General features: G+C 41.0%; 1 protein-coding gene across 1 annotated transcript in view; it reads left to right on the top strand.

The window, feature by feature from the left end:
* The first annotated feature begins 3,678 nt into the window (after window positions 1–3,678).
* Window positions 3,679–18,437, top strand: part of SACS (sacsin molecular chaperone) — a 77,547-nt gene continuing 62,788 nt past the window's right edge. Inside the window, exons 1-2 of the mRNA XM_075851625.1 lie at window positions 3,679–4,022; window positions 12,388–12,803. Coding sequence (XP_075707740.1) covers window positions 12,781–12,803 — 23 coding nt within the window. The 5' untranslated portion in view covers window positions 3,679–4,022; window positions 12,388–12,780. The remainder of the gene's footprint in view (window positions 4,023–12,387; window positions 12,804–18,437) is intronic.

Below are 18,437 nucleotides of genomic sequence, written 5' to 3' on the forward strand. Positions count from 1 at the left end.
CCTTGTTCACACAGTGCAGATTGCTGCAGATTTTGCATGTATTTTTTAGGCCAAAACCAGAAACCGAACCAGAACAGAAGAAATATATAAAGGAAGGCCTTGAAGGGTCTCCTCTCTTGGATCTAATTTTGGTTTTGGCTTAAAAAATGCATGCAAAATCTGCAGCAAATCTACACTGTGTGAACAAGGCCTAAGCGGACCACTTATGCAAACAAAATGTACAAGTAACTGTAAGATGTGTCTTGTCTACCTTTAGGCTGGATTCACACGAGCATGTTACGTCTGTAAAGGACGGAACGTATTTCGGCCGCAAGTCCCGGACCGAACACACTGCAGGGAGCCGGGCTCCTAGCATCATAGTTATGTACGATGCTAGGAGTCCCTGCCTCTCCGTGGAACTACTGTCATGTACTGAAAACATGATTACAGTACGGGACAGTTGTCCCGCAGCGAGGCAGGGACTCCTAGCGCCCTACATAACTATGGTGCTAGGAGCCCGGCTCCCTGCAGTGTGTTCGATCCGGGACTTGCGGCCGAAATACGTTCCGTCGATTACGGACGTAACATGGTCGTGTGAACCCAGCCTTACTGTTGCTTGTGCTAAAGAAACGGCAAAACCGCAGATATGTGCCAACCGATTTTTGCATGCAAGTTCTCTTCAGGATTATATACAGTGTGTCTCGTAAATCTATAATCCATAATTGCAAATCCCTAAACCTATTCTAATGTATTAACTAATTTAACAATTTTTAACGTGGAACTTGTTGGAAACGATCATTTATAGCCACAGTCAATGGGTGAAAATGCCATTTCTGACTGATAGAAATATTTTCGATCGGTCAGAAATGTATTAGACACACTTCTCTAGCAATTGTTATCGTGTAGAGAAGCCATACAGGGACAGGAGGAAGATCGCAGAATACTTTCAACTCGTCCCCCGCTGGCCCCACTCTGCTCGTCCACACAAGAATCTAGCCGCAATCTAGCCTACGCTAGAGCAATTTGTAGCAAGGACTTATTAGATACTGAGATACGTCATTGGCAGGGAAAGAGTTAGTGACCCAAATCTTTTTAATAATTTTTTGGAAGCGCTGCTTTAATGGCTATGTTCCTACACAGTCTGACACCATAAGCAGTAATTGGACAGTGTCAGAGTGTTCAGGAAAATGTCCCATTGAAAAGAGGAATAGAAAACCCCAGTTCTTATTATATTCATCCATTTCCAGGAGGAATAACAGAGGAAGAGCACAATGAGTTCTAAAAAAAGATGCTTCTGCGTTATTTCATGGGAATGCAACCTATGCAAGTATTTACCATAACAGACATGCCAGGAGAGCTGACAAAAGTTTTCTACCATGAAGGTTTTCATAGGATGAGTCTGAGTGATATCAGAGAGATCATCTGGAGAATCTGATAATTTGGGCAGCAAAGTACCAGAATTTTTCTGCATATATTTTTAGAAATAATTAGTCTTTGGAAAAGATAAGTAATTAGAGGGGGTGATTTTTGTGAAAAAGATCCATGAATTTGGGGTCAAGGGGGGCGGGATCAATCACAGAAAACAGACAAGCTCTCAGCATGAATTTGTTCACAATGACATGCTTCATCATGTCAAAGGGCCAAATGGTTCAAACGAAACAGAGACAAAGAAGAAACATTGAATAATTGAGCCCATAGGTCAAAAAAAAGATGCTTAACCAGTGAGATACTGGACCTTATTGCCTATAGTAACCAATCAGTGATCAGCTTCTATTTCTGAAACTGCTCTGGAAAAATTAAAGCTGCAATGTGATTGGTTGCTATAGACCTATAAAACTGCTAAAAAAATACACAAAAATCACTCTTTAGAGATTCCATTGATTGACCATTTTCTCCTGTGTAATGTATCGATGGCAAAATTATTAATATACCCCAGCAGCCCTTCTACTTTATAGTTAGCGATACTGCACTTTTGTGAGCACCGTAATCAAGGGGCATCAGCAGCCAGTGATAGCAACAGCAGCTAGTCACCACACAGGGCCCACATGTAAAAATTGTTTATTAGGGAGTCTAAACGATTAAATTGTGAAAAATTAGGCCCTGTTCACATGGAGAATTTGCAGGCGGAAAAAAATCTGCATCAAAATTCCTGCGCTTTCTTGCCGTGGCTTTCGTCTAGATAAATCCTGGCACAAGAAGCACCCCATATCCACCGTACTGGAGCCAGCTCTCCGCTTTAGACCTTGGGGTATGTTAACACGCTTAGCAAAAAAACGTCTGAAAATACGGAGCTGCTTTCAAGGGAAAACAGCTCCTGATTTTCAGATGTTTTTTGAGCAACTCGAGTTTTTCTCTGCATTTTCGCTGTGTTTTTTAAGGCAGTTTTTGGAGCTGTTTTCAATAGAGTCTGTGAGAAACCGGCTCCAAAAATGTCCCAAGATGTGTCCTGCACTTCTTTTGACGAGCCGTCATTTTACGCGCCGTATTTTGACAGCGACGCGTAAAATGACAGCTCGTCTGCACAGAACATCGTAAGGCCCACTGCAAGCAACGGGCAGATGTTTGCCGACGTATCAGAGCCGTCTTTTCAGGCATAATTCTTGGACTAAAATACAGGTATTTCAAAAGAGGAGATCTTGCAGCACTCCAATAGGCAAAAAAATTTGATTTATTCAGTCCACATCAAGTAAACGTGCAACGTTTCAGTCCTGCAATATGCTTGAGAAAGGTCCTATTGCGCTACTGAAACGTTGCACTTTTACTTAATAAACATTTACTTTTAATAAACCACATTTTTTTGCCTATTGGAGTGCTGCAAGATCTTCTTTTTTGAAATACCTATATATATATATGATGCTTTATTAGTCTGTAAGTAAATGCAACGTTTCATCTCAGCACAAGAGCCTTTCTTTTGTGCTGAGCTGAAACGTTGCATTTACTTATGGACCAATAAAGCATCACCACTTTTTTGCTTATATCTCTGGAGTGCTGCCTGATTCCTTGGATCTACTTATTTTGGGTCTTATGGGCTTGCACCCACACACTACTGAGGCTGTGCGGCTGACATATTTTTGGATATTTTATATATGTTATGCATTCAATATTATAGTTTTTATGTGCTTTATATAGTATTTTATATATAATGTTGTCAGGTCTGTATATCATGGTAATGATCCCTGACAATGTATACAGTATTATAGTATATATTAGAGAATTTTATGTTATTTGTATGTTATAGTATTTCATATATTGTATATAGAATTTTATGTTATGTATATTATATTGCATTATAGTTTTTATATGCTTTATATAGTATTTAATGTTATATATAGGATATTATAGTATATATTACAGAATTTTATGTTATTTGTACGTTGTTATTATAGTATTTTATATATCGTATATAGAATTTTTTATATTATGCGTACAGTATTATAGTTCTTACTCTATGTCCTTATTTCAGTCCTAGCAGTACAAATATTGTTCCACATACTCCTCTCCGTATCTACTGCTAAATGTAAATTAGATAAAGCAAACTACATCCAACTCACTAAAGTAACAAGGCATGTGCACTGCCCTCGAACATGGAGTCACTGTATCTGCATCACCCATCTGAGCATGCTCACTGCCCTTAAACATGGCACCCTCAGTACATCCAGCAGCGTACTGCGCATGTGCAGTGCCCATACCAGCCCTAAACACTTCTAACGGCATGACTGAGGGAGCAGCTGGGATGTGAACTGCCGTGGAAACTCCCATATCCACATCTCAAATATGATCTTCAGTTGTCACAGGAGACTAGAGAAACGCAGAGCTGGGAGGACTGGGGAGAAATGCAAACTGTGTCTTTAAGGGGGAAGCATGAAGGGGGAGCTATAGCTTCTGCTGCATTGAACTTGTTTGGATCTGTTCCTGGTGCAGCACTAGCCTTGCAGCACTATGTGGGGAAGCTGCTGACTTTTCAGGAGAGAACATCAAAGAGATCCCCTACAGCAAGCAGTCATTGTGCCCCTAAATCTCAGCAGTCTTACTCCTTGCAGCATGTAAGTATCATCTCCTCTGCTGCTTGTTCAGTTTCCTCATGATCACCTTGTGATTCTCTGTAGAAATGCATTGGCTTTGTATCTGTTTGATGTTGTTACATTGTATTTGTTGTTTTGATGTTGTTATATTGTATTTGTTGTTTTGATGTTGTTACATTCTATCTGTTTGTTGTTGTTTGTTTTCTCTTGTTACATTGTGTCTGTGCTCATCTGGAGAATTCCAGGCATCTTTAACTGGCTTTGCATTTTTCTGTTGCTCAGAGCTTTGCAGTCACAACACATTTCATTAGGGTGTGAGCCAGGGAAATGTTATCATTTTATATTCTAATATATGTAAATGGCCATTGTAGGTAACATTCTAAGAAGTGCTGTAAACTGTGTCTCATGTTATATATTTGCTTTAATGCTCTTGGGGAAAGGTTCCTGTGTGGCCGACTGTGCTATGCCTGGGCAACTAGCACAACCCATGTCTGTGCCCAAATCTCTGTCTGACAGAACACGGGACCACTGTCAAATTATTGTTGTCTGAACGTTGTCGTCATCATCATCATCATCATCATCATCATCATCACATGATAGTCCACGATCCAGGGATTGCAGTCTATATTATCCCAACAGAACAGGATAGTCCTGAATGAATACTGGACTTGTAGTCAATATTGCCCTAACAACATGATGGCCCAAGTTTCTGGACCTGCAGTCTATATAATCCCAACAGAACATGATGGACCAGGACTCTGGACTTGCAGTCTATATAATCCCAACAGAACATGATGGACCAGGACTCTGGACTTGCAGTCTATATAATCCCAACAGAACATGATGGACCAGGACTCCTGACCTGCAGTCTATATAATCCCAACAGAACATGATGGACCAGGACTCTGGACCTGCAGTCTATATAATCCCAACAGAACATGATGGACCAGGACTCTGGACCTGCAGTCTATATTATCCCAACAGAACATGATGGCCCAAGTTTCTGGACCTGCAGTCTATATAATCCCAACAGAACATGATGGACCAGGACTCTGGACTTGCAGTCTATATTATCCCAACAGAACATGATGGACCAGGACTCTGGACCTGCAGTCTATATTATCACAACAGAACATGATGGCCCAGGACTCTGGACCTGCAGTCTATATAATCCCAACAGAACATGATGGACCAGGACTCTGGACTTGCAGTCTATATAATCCCAACAGAACATGATGGACCAGGAACTAGGGCTTGCAATGGATATTATGCCAACAGAACATGATGGCCCTACATCCAGGACTTGCAATCAATACTAAACCAACAGAACATAATGGACCTGGTCCCGGGCTTGCAGTCTACACTGATCCAACAGGACATGATGGACCAGGATCTACAGCTTTCACTATATATTGTCCCAACAGGACATGATGTTTCAGAATCCAGTTCTTTCAGTTTATATTGTTCCAACAGAACATGTTGGACTAGAAAACTTGGCCTGCACTCTGTACTCTCTATTACCAGATTGGGATCTAACATTTTCAGTCTATACTGTACCCACAGAGCTCAATGGACCAGGCTTTTAATGCTTGTTGTCTGTGTTTCCATCCAGGATGTAATTGAATGGAATCCAGGGTTTGTAGTTTACACTGTCCTCATAGAGTAGGGGTCAGCAACCTTCGACACTCCAGCTGTTGGTGAACTACAACTCCCAGCATGCCCTGACAGTCAAAGGCTTTATTATTTAAGCTAAAGGCTGTCAGGGCATGCAGGGAATTGCATTTTTACACCAGGCATGCCAAAGGTTGCTGACCCCTGTCATAGAGTATGCTGGACCCATGTACAGAGCTTGATGTCCATGTTATCCCAAAAAAAGAGTCTGATGGATCAAAATCAAGTGTTTGCAGGTTGTATTGTCCTAACAGAGCTAGATAGATGCTGTCCCAACAAATCTCAATAGAAATTGATCCAGGGCTTGCAGCCTATGCTATCCTGAGAGAATACAATAACCAGGACTTACATCCTATACTTACCTTACCAATTGCAATGCAGAACTGCAGTCCACCCTGACTCATAACCTTGCATCACTTCCCAATGCGGCAGCACAGTCAGTCTTGCTCTTTACCATGATGAGTATCTGTTTAGTCGTATTGAATAATTATTAATAGCTTAGAAGCGTGTAAAGACATTAACGCCGCTTATCCGGCCAGAGCCTTCAGATCCTCATCATTGTCTGTGCAGGGCTTGTCATGTGCTGGCTTTGAATGGTTATTGCATGTTTTAATGTAAACCATGTTTTATAGTAAAAGGATTTCAATGCATCGGGTATCGCTCTGGGCGCTGTTGTATAAATATGGGCTGCTCATTCACTTCTGGCTTGGATGATGTAGATTCTTGTCATACCATTGTTCATAGGAGTGACTGATGTCTAATATTAGAATGAATGGGGGGACTCTTAAGTGGTTTGTTCCCAAGTTATTATCCCTGGTTAGTGTGGACATATGTTTCATTCTCTCGCTGTGTAGATATATTATACGACAGCTTGCTACTGCGACACTGGAAGTGAACGAGCACTATCAATGCATGGAGAGGTTATAACCTTTGGCTGAATAGTAGATTAGACTTTAGCAGCAGTTCCGTAACCTGGGGGTCTGTGGATAGATTTCAGGGGGTCCATAAATTTGTATAGTAAAAATGACATCTTTATTTTTTTCTTGCCTGAGAATTAAATTTGCCGTTTCCAATAAATTGTGGTTTAGGCAACAAACGATAGTTTTTTTTATTTTCACAATGCGTTACTAATAAAAATCACGGATATTTTCAACTTCTGTAATATGATATGAAAATATCTCAAAATAGCAATTATGCCCAGCAGTATTTGTTGGTGGTAGTAACCTCACAAGGGTATGTTCAGATGTTGGGGGTGGACTAATCATTTAGGCCATAGGACTGTGCCTGACTGCCCATGTCTAGTCGTTTTGAACACCGGCACCTCATATGCCGCTATACGGTGCGTTTCTTATACAACATGCAAAAAATATGTTCATGTACCTTGGTATATAGTCAGAGGTACGCAGAGGTTAAGTATGAGCCCATTGCTGGCTATAGGAGCTGTAATACGCATCACTAGCACACCGATTCATGATACGGCTATGTGCATGATGCCTTAACATGCCTGGTATCTACACTGACCTGAATGCTACATGTGATGAAGCCGAATATTGATCTTTATGTTTAAACCATTACCAACAAGTCCGCTAAATTCAAGTCTGTGAGAAAAAAATTGCATCTTTCTAGGCGAGATTATGGGGCCGCACAAAAGTAACATATGGCTGCACACAGAGTGCCTATGGCTTTATAACATGGACTCGTAGTGACTCCTGGTGTCGCCATACAGGGTCTGTGCTTTCCATTTACAATGTCTATTGTTGTAAGTCAATACATTTCAGGCGTTGCACCGTTCAGTTTGATTACCCTGGTCCATAAATACAATACCAGTATGACAGTGAGGACTGACATTGGTAGAATAGCAGAGAGAGAGCAGGGGGGGGGGGTATAAGACTTTACATGAAACAGCAGTTTTATATATTTAAGATGGATGACTACCCATATGGGAAATCCAATGGATGAAATCGTTACCTGAGAACTCAGAATAGCGCTGTATGGATTTCGCACAATTGGAAAATGCAGAGACCTATATTTATGGCATATGAAGTATACGAACTATAAAGTCATCTTCATCCAGATGGTTGGTCTAAATTGTTAAAACGGACTCGAAACGACATCTTCATATCAGGCATTACAGCTATATATGAATTCACACCAGGGTATTAATGAAAATCTCATCCCTCTTTCTACTGGGTGGTGAGAACTTATGTAAGACCCCCCCTCCAAAAGAAACGGCATTGTTCGCAAACAAGGAGGTGGGAGATTTGGTGCAAGGCCCTTCTGTCCTGGGCGGCTAAACCTGGTACCATAATGGAGATGTCCCAATTTAATATTTGCTCTGAAGCCCCCTCTCTTCTGTGTATGTTACCGGTTGAGGCAGTGACATGACCAGAGAAGTACAGTGTGACCTTGGAGCAGCCTAAGTATATCTAGTGGAAAGATGAGCTGATGGTGGTGCGGTACCATGTGCAGTTCTGTAGAAGGGAAATACTATGCAATGAATGTTCAGCTATTTGCATCTGTTTCAAATCTTGTATATCAGTCACTAGTGTATGATGTGCGCTGTACAGCGACATTCCTCACCTATTACTGCATGACGGCTGCTGGAGCCAGATTCCAGATGAACTTTGTAGAATAAAGCAGATTGTGAATTTTCCATTCTGTACATGGAAAATAAATTCAGTACCGAATAGACCAACACTATATGAATTAAAGGCTCACCCCAGTACTACCAGAAAATAAAGGCAGGGAGTTCTTATATCATATGCCTGTGTACCCAGATATATTTCAAATTCATAAGAAAAAATTTAAATACCTTGCTGGATCCTAAAAACTATTTTAGAGGATTTCAGACTACCCCTGACTCCCATTAGGCAAGACAACAAAGCTGGAGTTGGTGTTCATATGCCAGCAGTGAAGAAAGTCAATATCCGGGAATCATTGTCTTCATTCAGTGACTTATGGATCATGTTTAAGACCCCAACTGGACATTTTTTTTTCCATTATCTTCTTTGGGATTGAGGACAGCACATCATTTTTTTTTTCTTTAGTACAATATTTTTTAAGCCGTTGGCTCGTAATACAATCTGCAATATGGAGGTGTATTGTGTGGTGTATAGTTTCGTGTGGCGTGTCATATATCTGATGGAGTTTTCCCTATAAGCACTGAAAACATTGCTTTGAGGGTCAAAATCTATTAGCTATATAGCATATGATGAAGCATGCTGAACTTTTTTTTTTTATGCATGGCCCCATTGAAATGCATTACCTTTATATTAGCGATTTATATCATACATATCCGAGATACAGTGTTGTGCATGAGGCCTTAGGGTATGTGCACACACACTAATTACGTCCGTAATTGACGGACGTATTTCGGCCGCAAGTCCCGGACCGAACACACTGCAGGGAGCCGGGCTCCTAGCATCATAGTTATATACGATGCTAGGAGTCCCTGCCTCTCTGCAGGACAACTGTCCCGTACTGTAATCATGTTTTCAGTACGGGACTGTAGTTCCACGGAGAGGCAGGGACTCCTAGCATCGTACATAAGTATGATGCTAGGAGCCCGGCTCCCTGCACTGTGTTCGGTCCGGGACTTGCGGCCGAAATACGTCCGTCAATTACGGACGTAATTAGTGTGTGTGCACATACCCTTAGAGTGTAAATGCTTTTACATGGCTTAGACCGTATTCACACGAACGGGTGTCAAATCGGCCGGTTTTCACGGCAGATTTGCACCCGTGAAGGGGCCCGATTTCACAGATCCCTCATAGAAACGGCCGTATGAATAGCCCCAAAGACAAAGATTGATTTTAATGCAACCGTGTGACGGTCGCTAAAAGAACGGCCATCACCCGGCCGATTATCACTGTCGTATGAATAAGGCCTTACCCAGACAGCATTATATTTCTACTGGTGCTTCCTATTGAGAGTCAGTTTTCTAGTTAAAGAGAACCTGTCTCTAGGTCATATAAGGCTAAGTTCACACTAGCGTTACTATACGTTTACCTCTCTTCCATCAGAGGAAGAGAGGATCGAAAGACTGAAAGGAAAACAATGGTTCTGTTAGAATTACCATTGATTTCAATGGTAATTCTTTTGTTTCAGCTGCTTTCCGTTTGTCTCCGTTCGCTAGATTTCCGTTTTTTTGGAATGGAAACAAAAGTTCAGTCTGCAGAACTTTTGTTTCCATTCAAAACTGAAAATGAAAGACAACCATAAATCAAATGAAACAAAAGAATTACCATTGAAATCATTGTAACGAAACCGTTGCTTTCCGTTTAATCTTTCGATCCCCTCTTCCTCTGACGGAAGAGAGGTAAAGGTATACTTACGGTAGTGTGAAAGAAGGCCAAGTTGAACTAGTGTAATGACTTAAATAGCGCTAGCTCCACCCCTGTGGCTAACTACAGCAAATTAGCATATAGAGAGCCAACACAACAGTGGGCCATATCTTTCCAACGGGGAGGGGGGGGGGGCAGGATAGAAAGAAAAACAGAGCTGGATCACGGAGACCACGCTATTCAGGTCACTTAACCAGTTCAATTTATATGACCTAGTGACAAATTCTCTTTAATCGTCATTTCCATAACTAACCAGAACCATGTCATGTGCTGATGAGGTCCATAAGACCCAAACAGATCTCTGCATTGAATGGTATCTGTGAGTAGCGACATGCATTAAAACGTTATCAGGAGTGATGTAGTAACCAGGGAAATGACACTTAAGAGGCACTTCTCTTCCTTCTGGAGGACAGCTACCGGATGTGTGTAGATTTGAGTATGTGTTTTTTACATATTGTTTGTGTTATGTTCGTAGTTACTGAGGATGGGTTCTAGAATATAAATGTAGTAAGTTTTTTTTTATTTTGTGGTTTGTCAGTTAAACAGATGATTGATGTATGTGTCATATTCACACAAGTTCTTTTTTAGATGCTTTGGTTTTAAAGGGGTTTTCCAGGGACACAACATTTTTTAACTAATATTATATGTAACAAGTTCTTAATATATAGTCTGTATTAAATCTGAAGACGTTCCTTCCTATTCTCCCTACCTCTGCCCTGCAGGAAGTTCTGCTTTTCATCTGTGTCTTTTTTCTCTCGACACCGGCACGTGCACAAGAGTCATTATACACACAGCCCTGTGTCGATACCTCACTGACCTACGTAACGACACACGGCTGTTCTTTACTAATTATTTTGCCCCCTCTGTGTCTATTGGCCCTCCCCACTAGTTCTCCCTTCCCCTTTAGTTTATTCCGCCCACCTGGTTTATCTGAGGTGCGGTCACAGACTCCTGTGACCGCACCTCAGATATCTAATGTAATCCCCATCATCCCTAAATATATGTACCCTACCATAACTAGATATAAAATGGTGCTGCTATTGACGTACAAGTAAAGAATTAACGGAGCGGACGTTGAGGAGGCTGTGGACAAATAGGAGGCCTCAAACCTGGGACTTCTGACTTCTACCCGGGTTTAAGGCATCCTATTGGTCCACAGTCTCCTCAATGTCCACCCCGTTGAATTCTTTGATTACGCCTCAATGCCCGCCCCAGTTGCCTCCCAATAATAAAACTCCACAGTGCTCGTGCGCTGTGCGTCTGGAAGAAAATAGTGTCCCTGGAAAATCCCTTTAACTTTCTACACAAGTTAAATATTTTTGCACCTTTTGTTAGTTATTTACTCTCCCGTTCCTCTATGTAAAACATATATCCACATTTCAAAATTGTAGACATATATTTACATATAGAATTAATCTGCATAAAAAGTTGAGTAACTTTGTAAAAATATTTGTTATCCTTTACTCTTCCTGAGTTACAGCCTGTACTATAGTACATAGCTGCATTCACAATTCAACACAGATGAGAGCTGAAATCTCCCAGCATTCCTTGCTGGCTTAGTGTCTGCATTGAGTTTTTCTCTGGAGATTTGCATTCTGGGAAGTGTCTTCTATATCAGGCACAATAGAGCCCCCTGTAGTGCCCCCCCCCCTGCATTATAGTAGTCCAACTAAGCTGTTAGAGATCTATCTGATAAATCGTGCTCAATGGTGGACATACATATTAAACCTACATTCTCAAAAATGACCTAAATGCATTTTCTTGAGCAGAGTTCCTATTCTGATATATGCCTTAATGTAACATATAGATGTCTAATCATGGGGCAAGCGTAAAATCTTGAAGGAGTATTCCCGTCTTCAACATATAAGGCGTATCCGCAAAATATGCTGTGAAAGCCTCTGGGACCATCACCTTTTGGGGGAACGGGGGTCCTGTGGTCCCCACTTGTCAATTCGTCCCGACCGGTTTCCTTATTGAAGTCAATGGAGTTGTGACCGCAAAAACGTGCTGTCCTCTCCATTGAAGTCTATGCAAGTAATGGAAGAGCCGTGCCGAATCGAACTTCTCTGGATAGGTGAGGGTCTCAGTGGTGGGACTCTCAGGCATTTTAAAATATCCTTTGGACGTGATCTTGCAATTATAGAAATATCTATCACACGTCTCACCATATGGCTCTTGTAAGTGACCAGAGGAGACTACTGGTGAGTACCCTGCCATCCTCCTGACCGGAGTTACCTGCTTTTTTGCTAAATCTGTTACCAAATGCATTTAAGGGGGATGAAGCATTGTGTGTTTTATGTTCTTCCATCTATCATACAGCGTTATCTGCATTTTAACAGCTGATTTTCACATCTTCTTCACTTATGTTGCAGCGCTTATGATGAAGATAGGATGTTAATGAAAGTCAAGGACAGGAAATCCCTTCTGTTAATCGGCCAAAAGTGCTGAAAGAGAAGAGGACAGCCAGCGACCTAGAACTATCCTGTATACTGAGCAAAGGAGAAAGAATTGCTGGGAGAAGGAATCGAGACGTCTCTGATTACTAACGGTCTGAAGTTGGTGAATTGGTGAAAGTGCCAGTCAGAGATACATACGAGCCCGTGCTGACAGCAGATTGGATCAGAGGAGTAGCGGAGTAATTCAAGGCAAAATGTCTGCGGTTAGGTAGCGCTCATACGTGATTAATTCAAGAAAATTACACAGTGAAGAAGAATTGCAGAAGAGTCAATGTTTTCTATGTGTGTTTGAAGAGTCCCAAGATAAATATGACAGAATCCATGGATGCAAAGTAAGATTTTTATTTTTATTTTTTTTAAAAATCTATTATAATGTACATTTTTCTCTCCCTGGAAATGAATGTGTAGATCAGAAGAAACCTGTAAAACTCCAGGCAATGGAAGTGGGTTCATTCAGGGAATTAAGCGTTTGTCTAACTTTAGATAACCCCTTGTTACTCTGGCAGATGATCAGGGGAGTCCTTGCTGCTGGGTGCCCTGTGATCGGCTGTTGCCTGGAGTTGAGAAGAATTGTACATGTTCCTTTTCCTTGCGGCAGGGACTTACAGTGCAGAGAGACATAACAATTTTTTAAAACCAAATCCTTTTAAATTTTTATTAACTTTATTGACAAAACAATATCACCATACAGGGACTGAATAATACCACCATACAGGGACTGAATAATACCACCATACAGGGACTGAATAATACCACCATACAGGGACTGAATAATACCACCATACAGGGACTGAATAATACCACCATACAGGGACTGAATAATACCACCATACAGGGTCTGAATAATACCACCATACAGAGACTGAATAATACCACCATACAGGGACTGAATAATACCACCATACAGGGACTGAATAATACCACCATACAGGGACTGAATAATCCCACCATACAGGGACTGAATAATACCACCATACAGGGGCTGAATAATACCACCACACAGGGACTGAATAATACCACCGTACAGGGACTGAATAATACCACGGTACAGGGACTGAATAATAGCACCGTACAGGGACTGAATAATCGCACCGTACAGGGACTGAATAATCGCACCGTACAGGGACTGAATAATTGCACCGTACAGGGACTGAATAATTGCACCGTACAGGGACTGAATAATATCACTTCACAGGGACTGAATAATACCACTGCACAGGGACTGAATAATACCGCCATACCGTGACTCAAAATGCCTGGCTTCACACCACGTTTGAGATACCAAGCCCAAAAGAGAAGCAAAACATTTAGTAAGAAAATGTTAGGGAATACTTCGCTTCTCCCTAGTATAAATTCCGACTGTTAATTTAAAAAAATGTACATGTGAGTTGATCACCTAAACATGGTGTGAAGTCAGCCTTATATCACCATATAGTTACTAAATAAAGCTGCCATTCATTTAAACTACACTACATTTTCATCAAACTTTTGATATGTCATAGAGACAATGTCAAAAGTTTGGATCGGTGGGGGTCCGGGTGCTGAGACCCCACCGTTGCTGAAATAAAGGTGCAGAAGCGCTCCTCTGAACGCTTTGCATCTTCGTCTGTGATCAGCTCTCCTAGTCAGGCTGAAGACGGTTCTCATAGACTGTCTTAGAACTCATTTAATATGAGATCCACTGGCTCCTTAAACCCCTAGGGGGATTTTCAACCATCTGTACATTTCCCTATGGCAGTCACTCAAATAAATGAAGGTTCATGTAATACATGTACACCCCTCTGTGACGTCCATATGCCCTAATAACTGAGAACAGAGATCGTCTCGTGCTGCAAGTAAAGGGAATTTAGACCTCCACGCTATATGTAAATGACTGTTAAACCTTTGTCAAACTTGTAAAATTCGAGCATTTCCTTTAATGAGCGTGATCCTGAGTGAAGAGATTCCAGACATTTGTATATAGGTTGGATATGTTCATATTTCAGCACTCCGGGACAGATTCTCATGAGGGTTGACCTTCATCACTTGGAATCAGTTTTGTTTTCTTGTTCTTTTTATATGCGGCACATTCATCAGAAATGAAGTATTGTATATTATTATCAGACTTTGCTGCAAGTTCATCGTGACTTCATATTTCTCTCTGCCTTTCTGACAAAAGGCTCAGCTACACTGTGAGCTCCGCCCAACCAAAAACAGAAGAACTCCACTGTTTTTACCTCTTTTATGGGGCACAGCGGTGTCTTTCTGAACTCCAAATGATGTGTATGTTTATGTATGTGTGTCTATCTATGGGCTTTTTTATTTGCATGTGGGAGATTTTTCTTTTATTCTGCTGAGCCCAAACCTGATTTTAACTCAAAAAGATTTTCAGTTAAAATCAATACTGCATTTTAGGCCCCCACAATTCGTCAGCTTGATCACCACTGATCTAGAGAGGAAGGGGAATAAGTCATGACATAATGATGCCCATACGCCTGAGAATAATGTAACGTCCGCTCTGGTGATTCTGTTTCAAATGTAATATTACTTTATGGAGGCTTCCTCCATGTGCTGAAAGTATTGATAGGACCCCATTGAATCAACGTACGTCCTATGTGGAATAAAAGAGGTCACTGAGCTAAGCAATTCAGAGGTATCCAGTAAATAAAAAAGCTTATGGCGTGATACGTTTTTTTTTTTTTTTTAAATGTGACCTTATGGGAGAAGAGCACTTATACAGTGGCATACATCAGAGCCCTCCATCATATTTGTATGTTGGGAAATACTCAGGTGGTATGCCGCCGGCGGAAGGTTCAATCGCAGTGTGAATAGAGCCTAACGCAGACTTTCCTTTCCATAGTTCTGTATGTACTGTTATCTGACAGTAGGATATGGACTCTATTAATACTTTTCAAAGTTTACCTCACATTTAGAACTTGTAGCACCACGCTGAGTGACCGCTCATGCACTGAATGTATCCCGGTTCCATAACACAGCAGCTGTAGAATTTTATGGACCGATGCTATACTTCTGTACGTCTTTGATTTTACACAGAGGTTTTTTCCCTAACATATTCCCTGAGAAAATATATATATCTCTGTATTACGGCAGTATCCGCTCTTCTATGGGAGAATACCATGCCTCATAATATGTCGACGCACAGACTACCTACAGTCCCTGGCCCTATTTGCTCTTTTAGCTTCACTAAAAAAAATGTCTGGATGATTATGACCATGTGCTCACCTCAAGTGACCTCATACCTTAGACAATTACTAATCTCAGGGGATTTAGGCCTTAAAGAGGCTCTGTCACCAGATTTTGCAACCCCTATCTCCTATTGCAGCAGATCGGCGCTGCAATGTAGATTACAGTAATGTTTTTTTGTTTTTTTTTTAAAACGAGCATTTTTGGCCAAGTTATGACTATTTTTTTATTTATGCAAATGAGGCTTTCTAAAGTACAAGTGGGCGTGTTTAAAGTAAAAGTACAACTGGGCGTGTATTGTGTGTGTACATCGGGGCGTTTTTACTTCTTTTACTAGCTGGGCGTTGTGTATAGAAGTATCATCCACCTTCTCTACACAACGCCCAGCTTCTGGCAGTGCAGACACAGCGTGTTCTTGAGAGATCACGCTGTGACGTCACTCACTTCCTGCCCCAGGTCCTGCATCGTGTCGGACGAGCGAGGACACATCGGCACCAGAGGCTACAGTTGATTCTGCAGCAGCATCAGCGTTTGCAGGTAAGTAGCTACATCAACTTACCTGCAAACGCCGATGCTGCTGCAGAATCAAATGTAGCCTCTGTCGCCTATGTGTCCTCGCTCGTCCGACACGATGCAGGACCTGGGGCAGGAAGTGAGTGACGTCACAGAGTGATCTCTCGAGAACACGCTGTGTGTCTGCACTGCCAGAAGCTGGGCGTTGTGAAGAGAAGTGGATGATGCTGATTCGTCAGCATCATACACTCCCATTCACAACGCCCAGCTAGTAAAAGAAGTAAAAACGCCCCGATGTAACGAACACCATACACGCCCAGTTGGACATTTACTTTAAACACGCCCAGTTGTACTTTAGAAAGCCTCATTTGCATAAATATAAAAATGGTCATAACTTGGCCAAAAATGCTCGTTTTTAAAAAAAAAAAACGTTACTGTTATCTACATTGCAGCGCCGATCTGCTGCAATAGGAGATAGGGGTTGCAAAATCTGGTGACAGAGCCTCTTTAAGCACACATATCGGCAAAACACAGACCGCACACAGATGGCTTCAGTGTCAGTCCGTAGTTTTAACGGACCAATGACTAGAATGCCGAGACTGATCCATAAAAATAGACCGGAATAGGACTTGTTCTATAATTTGTTGAACAGATACACGGATCCGCAAGAAAAAACGGACGTGTGCATGACCCCATAGGAATAAATAGGTGAGTGTGCTGTCCGTTAAAAAAACGGATAGCACAGTGAAGAATATCACTGAAGTGTTCTTGAGGCCTTTGGCTTCTTTCACACTGGCGTTGGTATCAGTTTACCTCTATTCCGTCAAAAGAAGAGAGGATCGATACATTAAACGGAAAGGAACAATTCCATTAGAATTACCATTGATTTCACTGGTAATTCTTTTGCATCCGTTGCTTTCCGTTTGTCTGCGTTCGCTAGGTTTCCGTTTTTTTTAACGGAAACAAAAGTTCTGCAGACTGCACTTTTTTGTTTCCGTTCAAAAAAACGGAAACCTAGCGAACAGAGACAAACGGAAAGCAACGGATGCAAAAGAATTACCAGTGAAATCGATCGTAATTCTAACGGAATAGTTGCTTTCCGTTTAATGTATCCGATCCCCTTTTCCTCTGATGGAAGAGAAGTAAACTGGTAGTAACGGTAGTGTGAACTATCTATCTATCTATCTATCTATCTATCTAATCTATCTATCTAATCTATCTATCTAATCTATCTATCTAATCTATCGATCTATCTATCTAATCTATTTATCTAATCTATCTAATCTATCTAATCTATCTATCTATCTATCTATCTAATTTCGTAATCTCCTATTACTGGAAAAATAAAGAGACATTTTGCACTGAATATTAAAGCCCAAGTCCCTCCGGGATGTCATGAAGGGGTTAAACTAGATGTCAATAAAAATGGGAAGAAATCGATACACAATTTATAAAAAAACGAAACAAACAAACCAAAGTCCAATATCAGTTACACTGTGTTGTATTCGACTGTTACATTGACTGTTTCCCTCTTCTTTACAGTTTACACGACCTGAATCTAAATTTAGGTGCTGAGTCATTAATTCTTGTCCGCAGTCCTGTACAATGTGGTAACTGCAGCTTTAGAGCTGCCCTGAAATATCTATTATTTTTTTTTGTGCCATCTGCATAAGACTCGCCCTAGAACCTATGAATCCTATGTGTTCTACTAAGAATCTGGTTTACCAGGCAGCTCTATAGGGTTTACAGTGCCAATAATCTGCAAATGCAATAATGTAACTAGAACAGTTTTTAGTCTTTGAAGAATTGACATGGTAGTGGATTATTAAAGGGGTTATCTCATAACAAAAACGTAAGTCCATTTGACCTATTAACTCTTTCACTGTTAACAGTTTTTACACATTTGACAAACACAAATATAAAAATCATATTATACCCCCATGCCCATATATTTTCTGAAAGTAGACATCTGGCACATTGTGAAAATGCCACCCAGCACTTTACAATCATGGGCACTTTCTTCATGCCATTTTGCTTCAAAGTGTAATTTTTCGTAAAAAATGCATAAAAATCAATGTTTGTGTCTAAAAATCTGACCCAAGCAGAGACTGACGCTCAAAACCTCCTAAAAATAAAAGTTCAAGCTGGTCAAAATTCATACATGCCACTTATGCCTATGTCTTCATAAATACAGTAGAAAAGTAGAACAGTCAGCCAAACTGAAAAGACCAAAAATCTCTGCACTGTCTCGGAGAGTCTTAGAGTCAGTA

The sequence above is a fragment of the Rhinoderma darwinii genome, chromosome 2, assembly GCF_050947455.1.
Source record: "Rhinoderma darwinii isolate aRhiDar2 chromosome 2, aRhiDar2.hap1, whole genome shotgun sequence".
NCBI classification, from domain to species: Eukaryota; Metazoa; Chordata; class Amphibia; order Anura; family Rhinodermatidae; genus Rhinoderma; species Rhinoderma darwinii.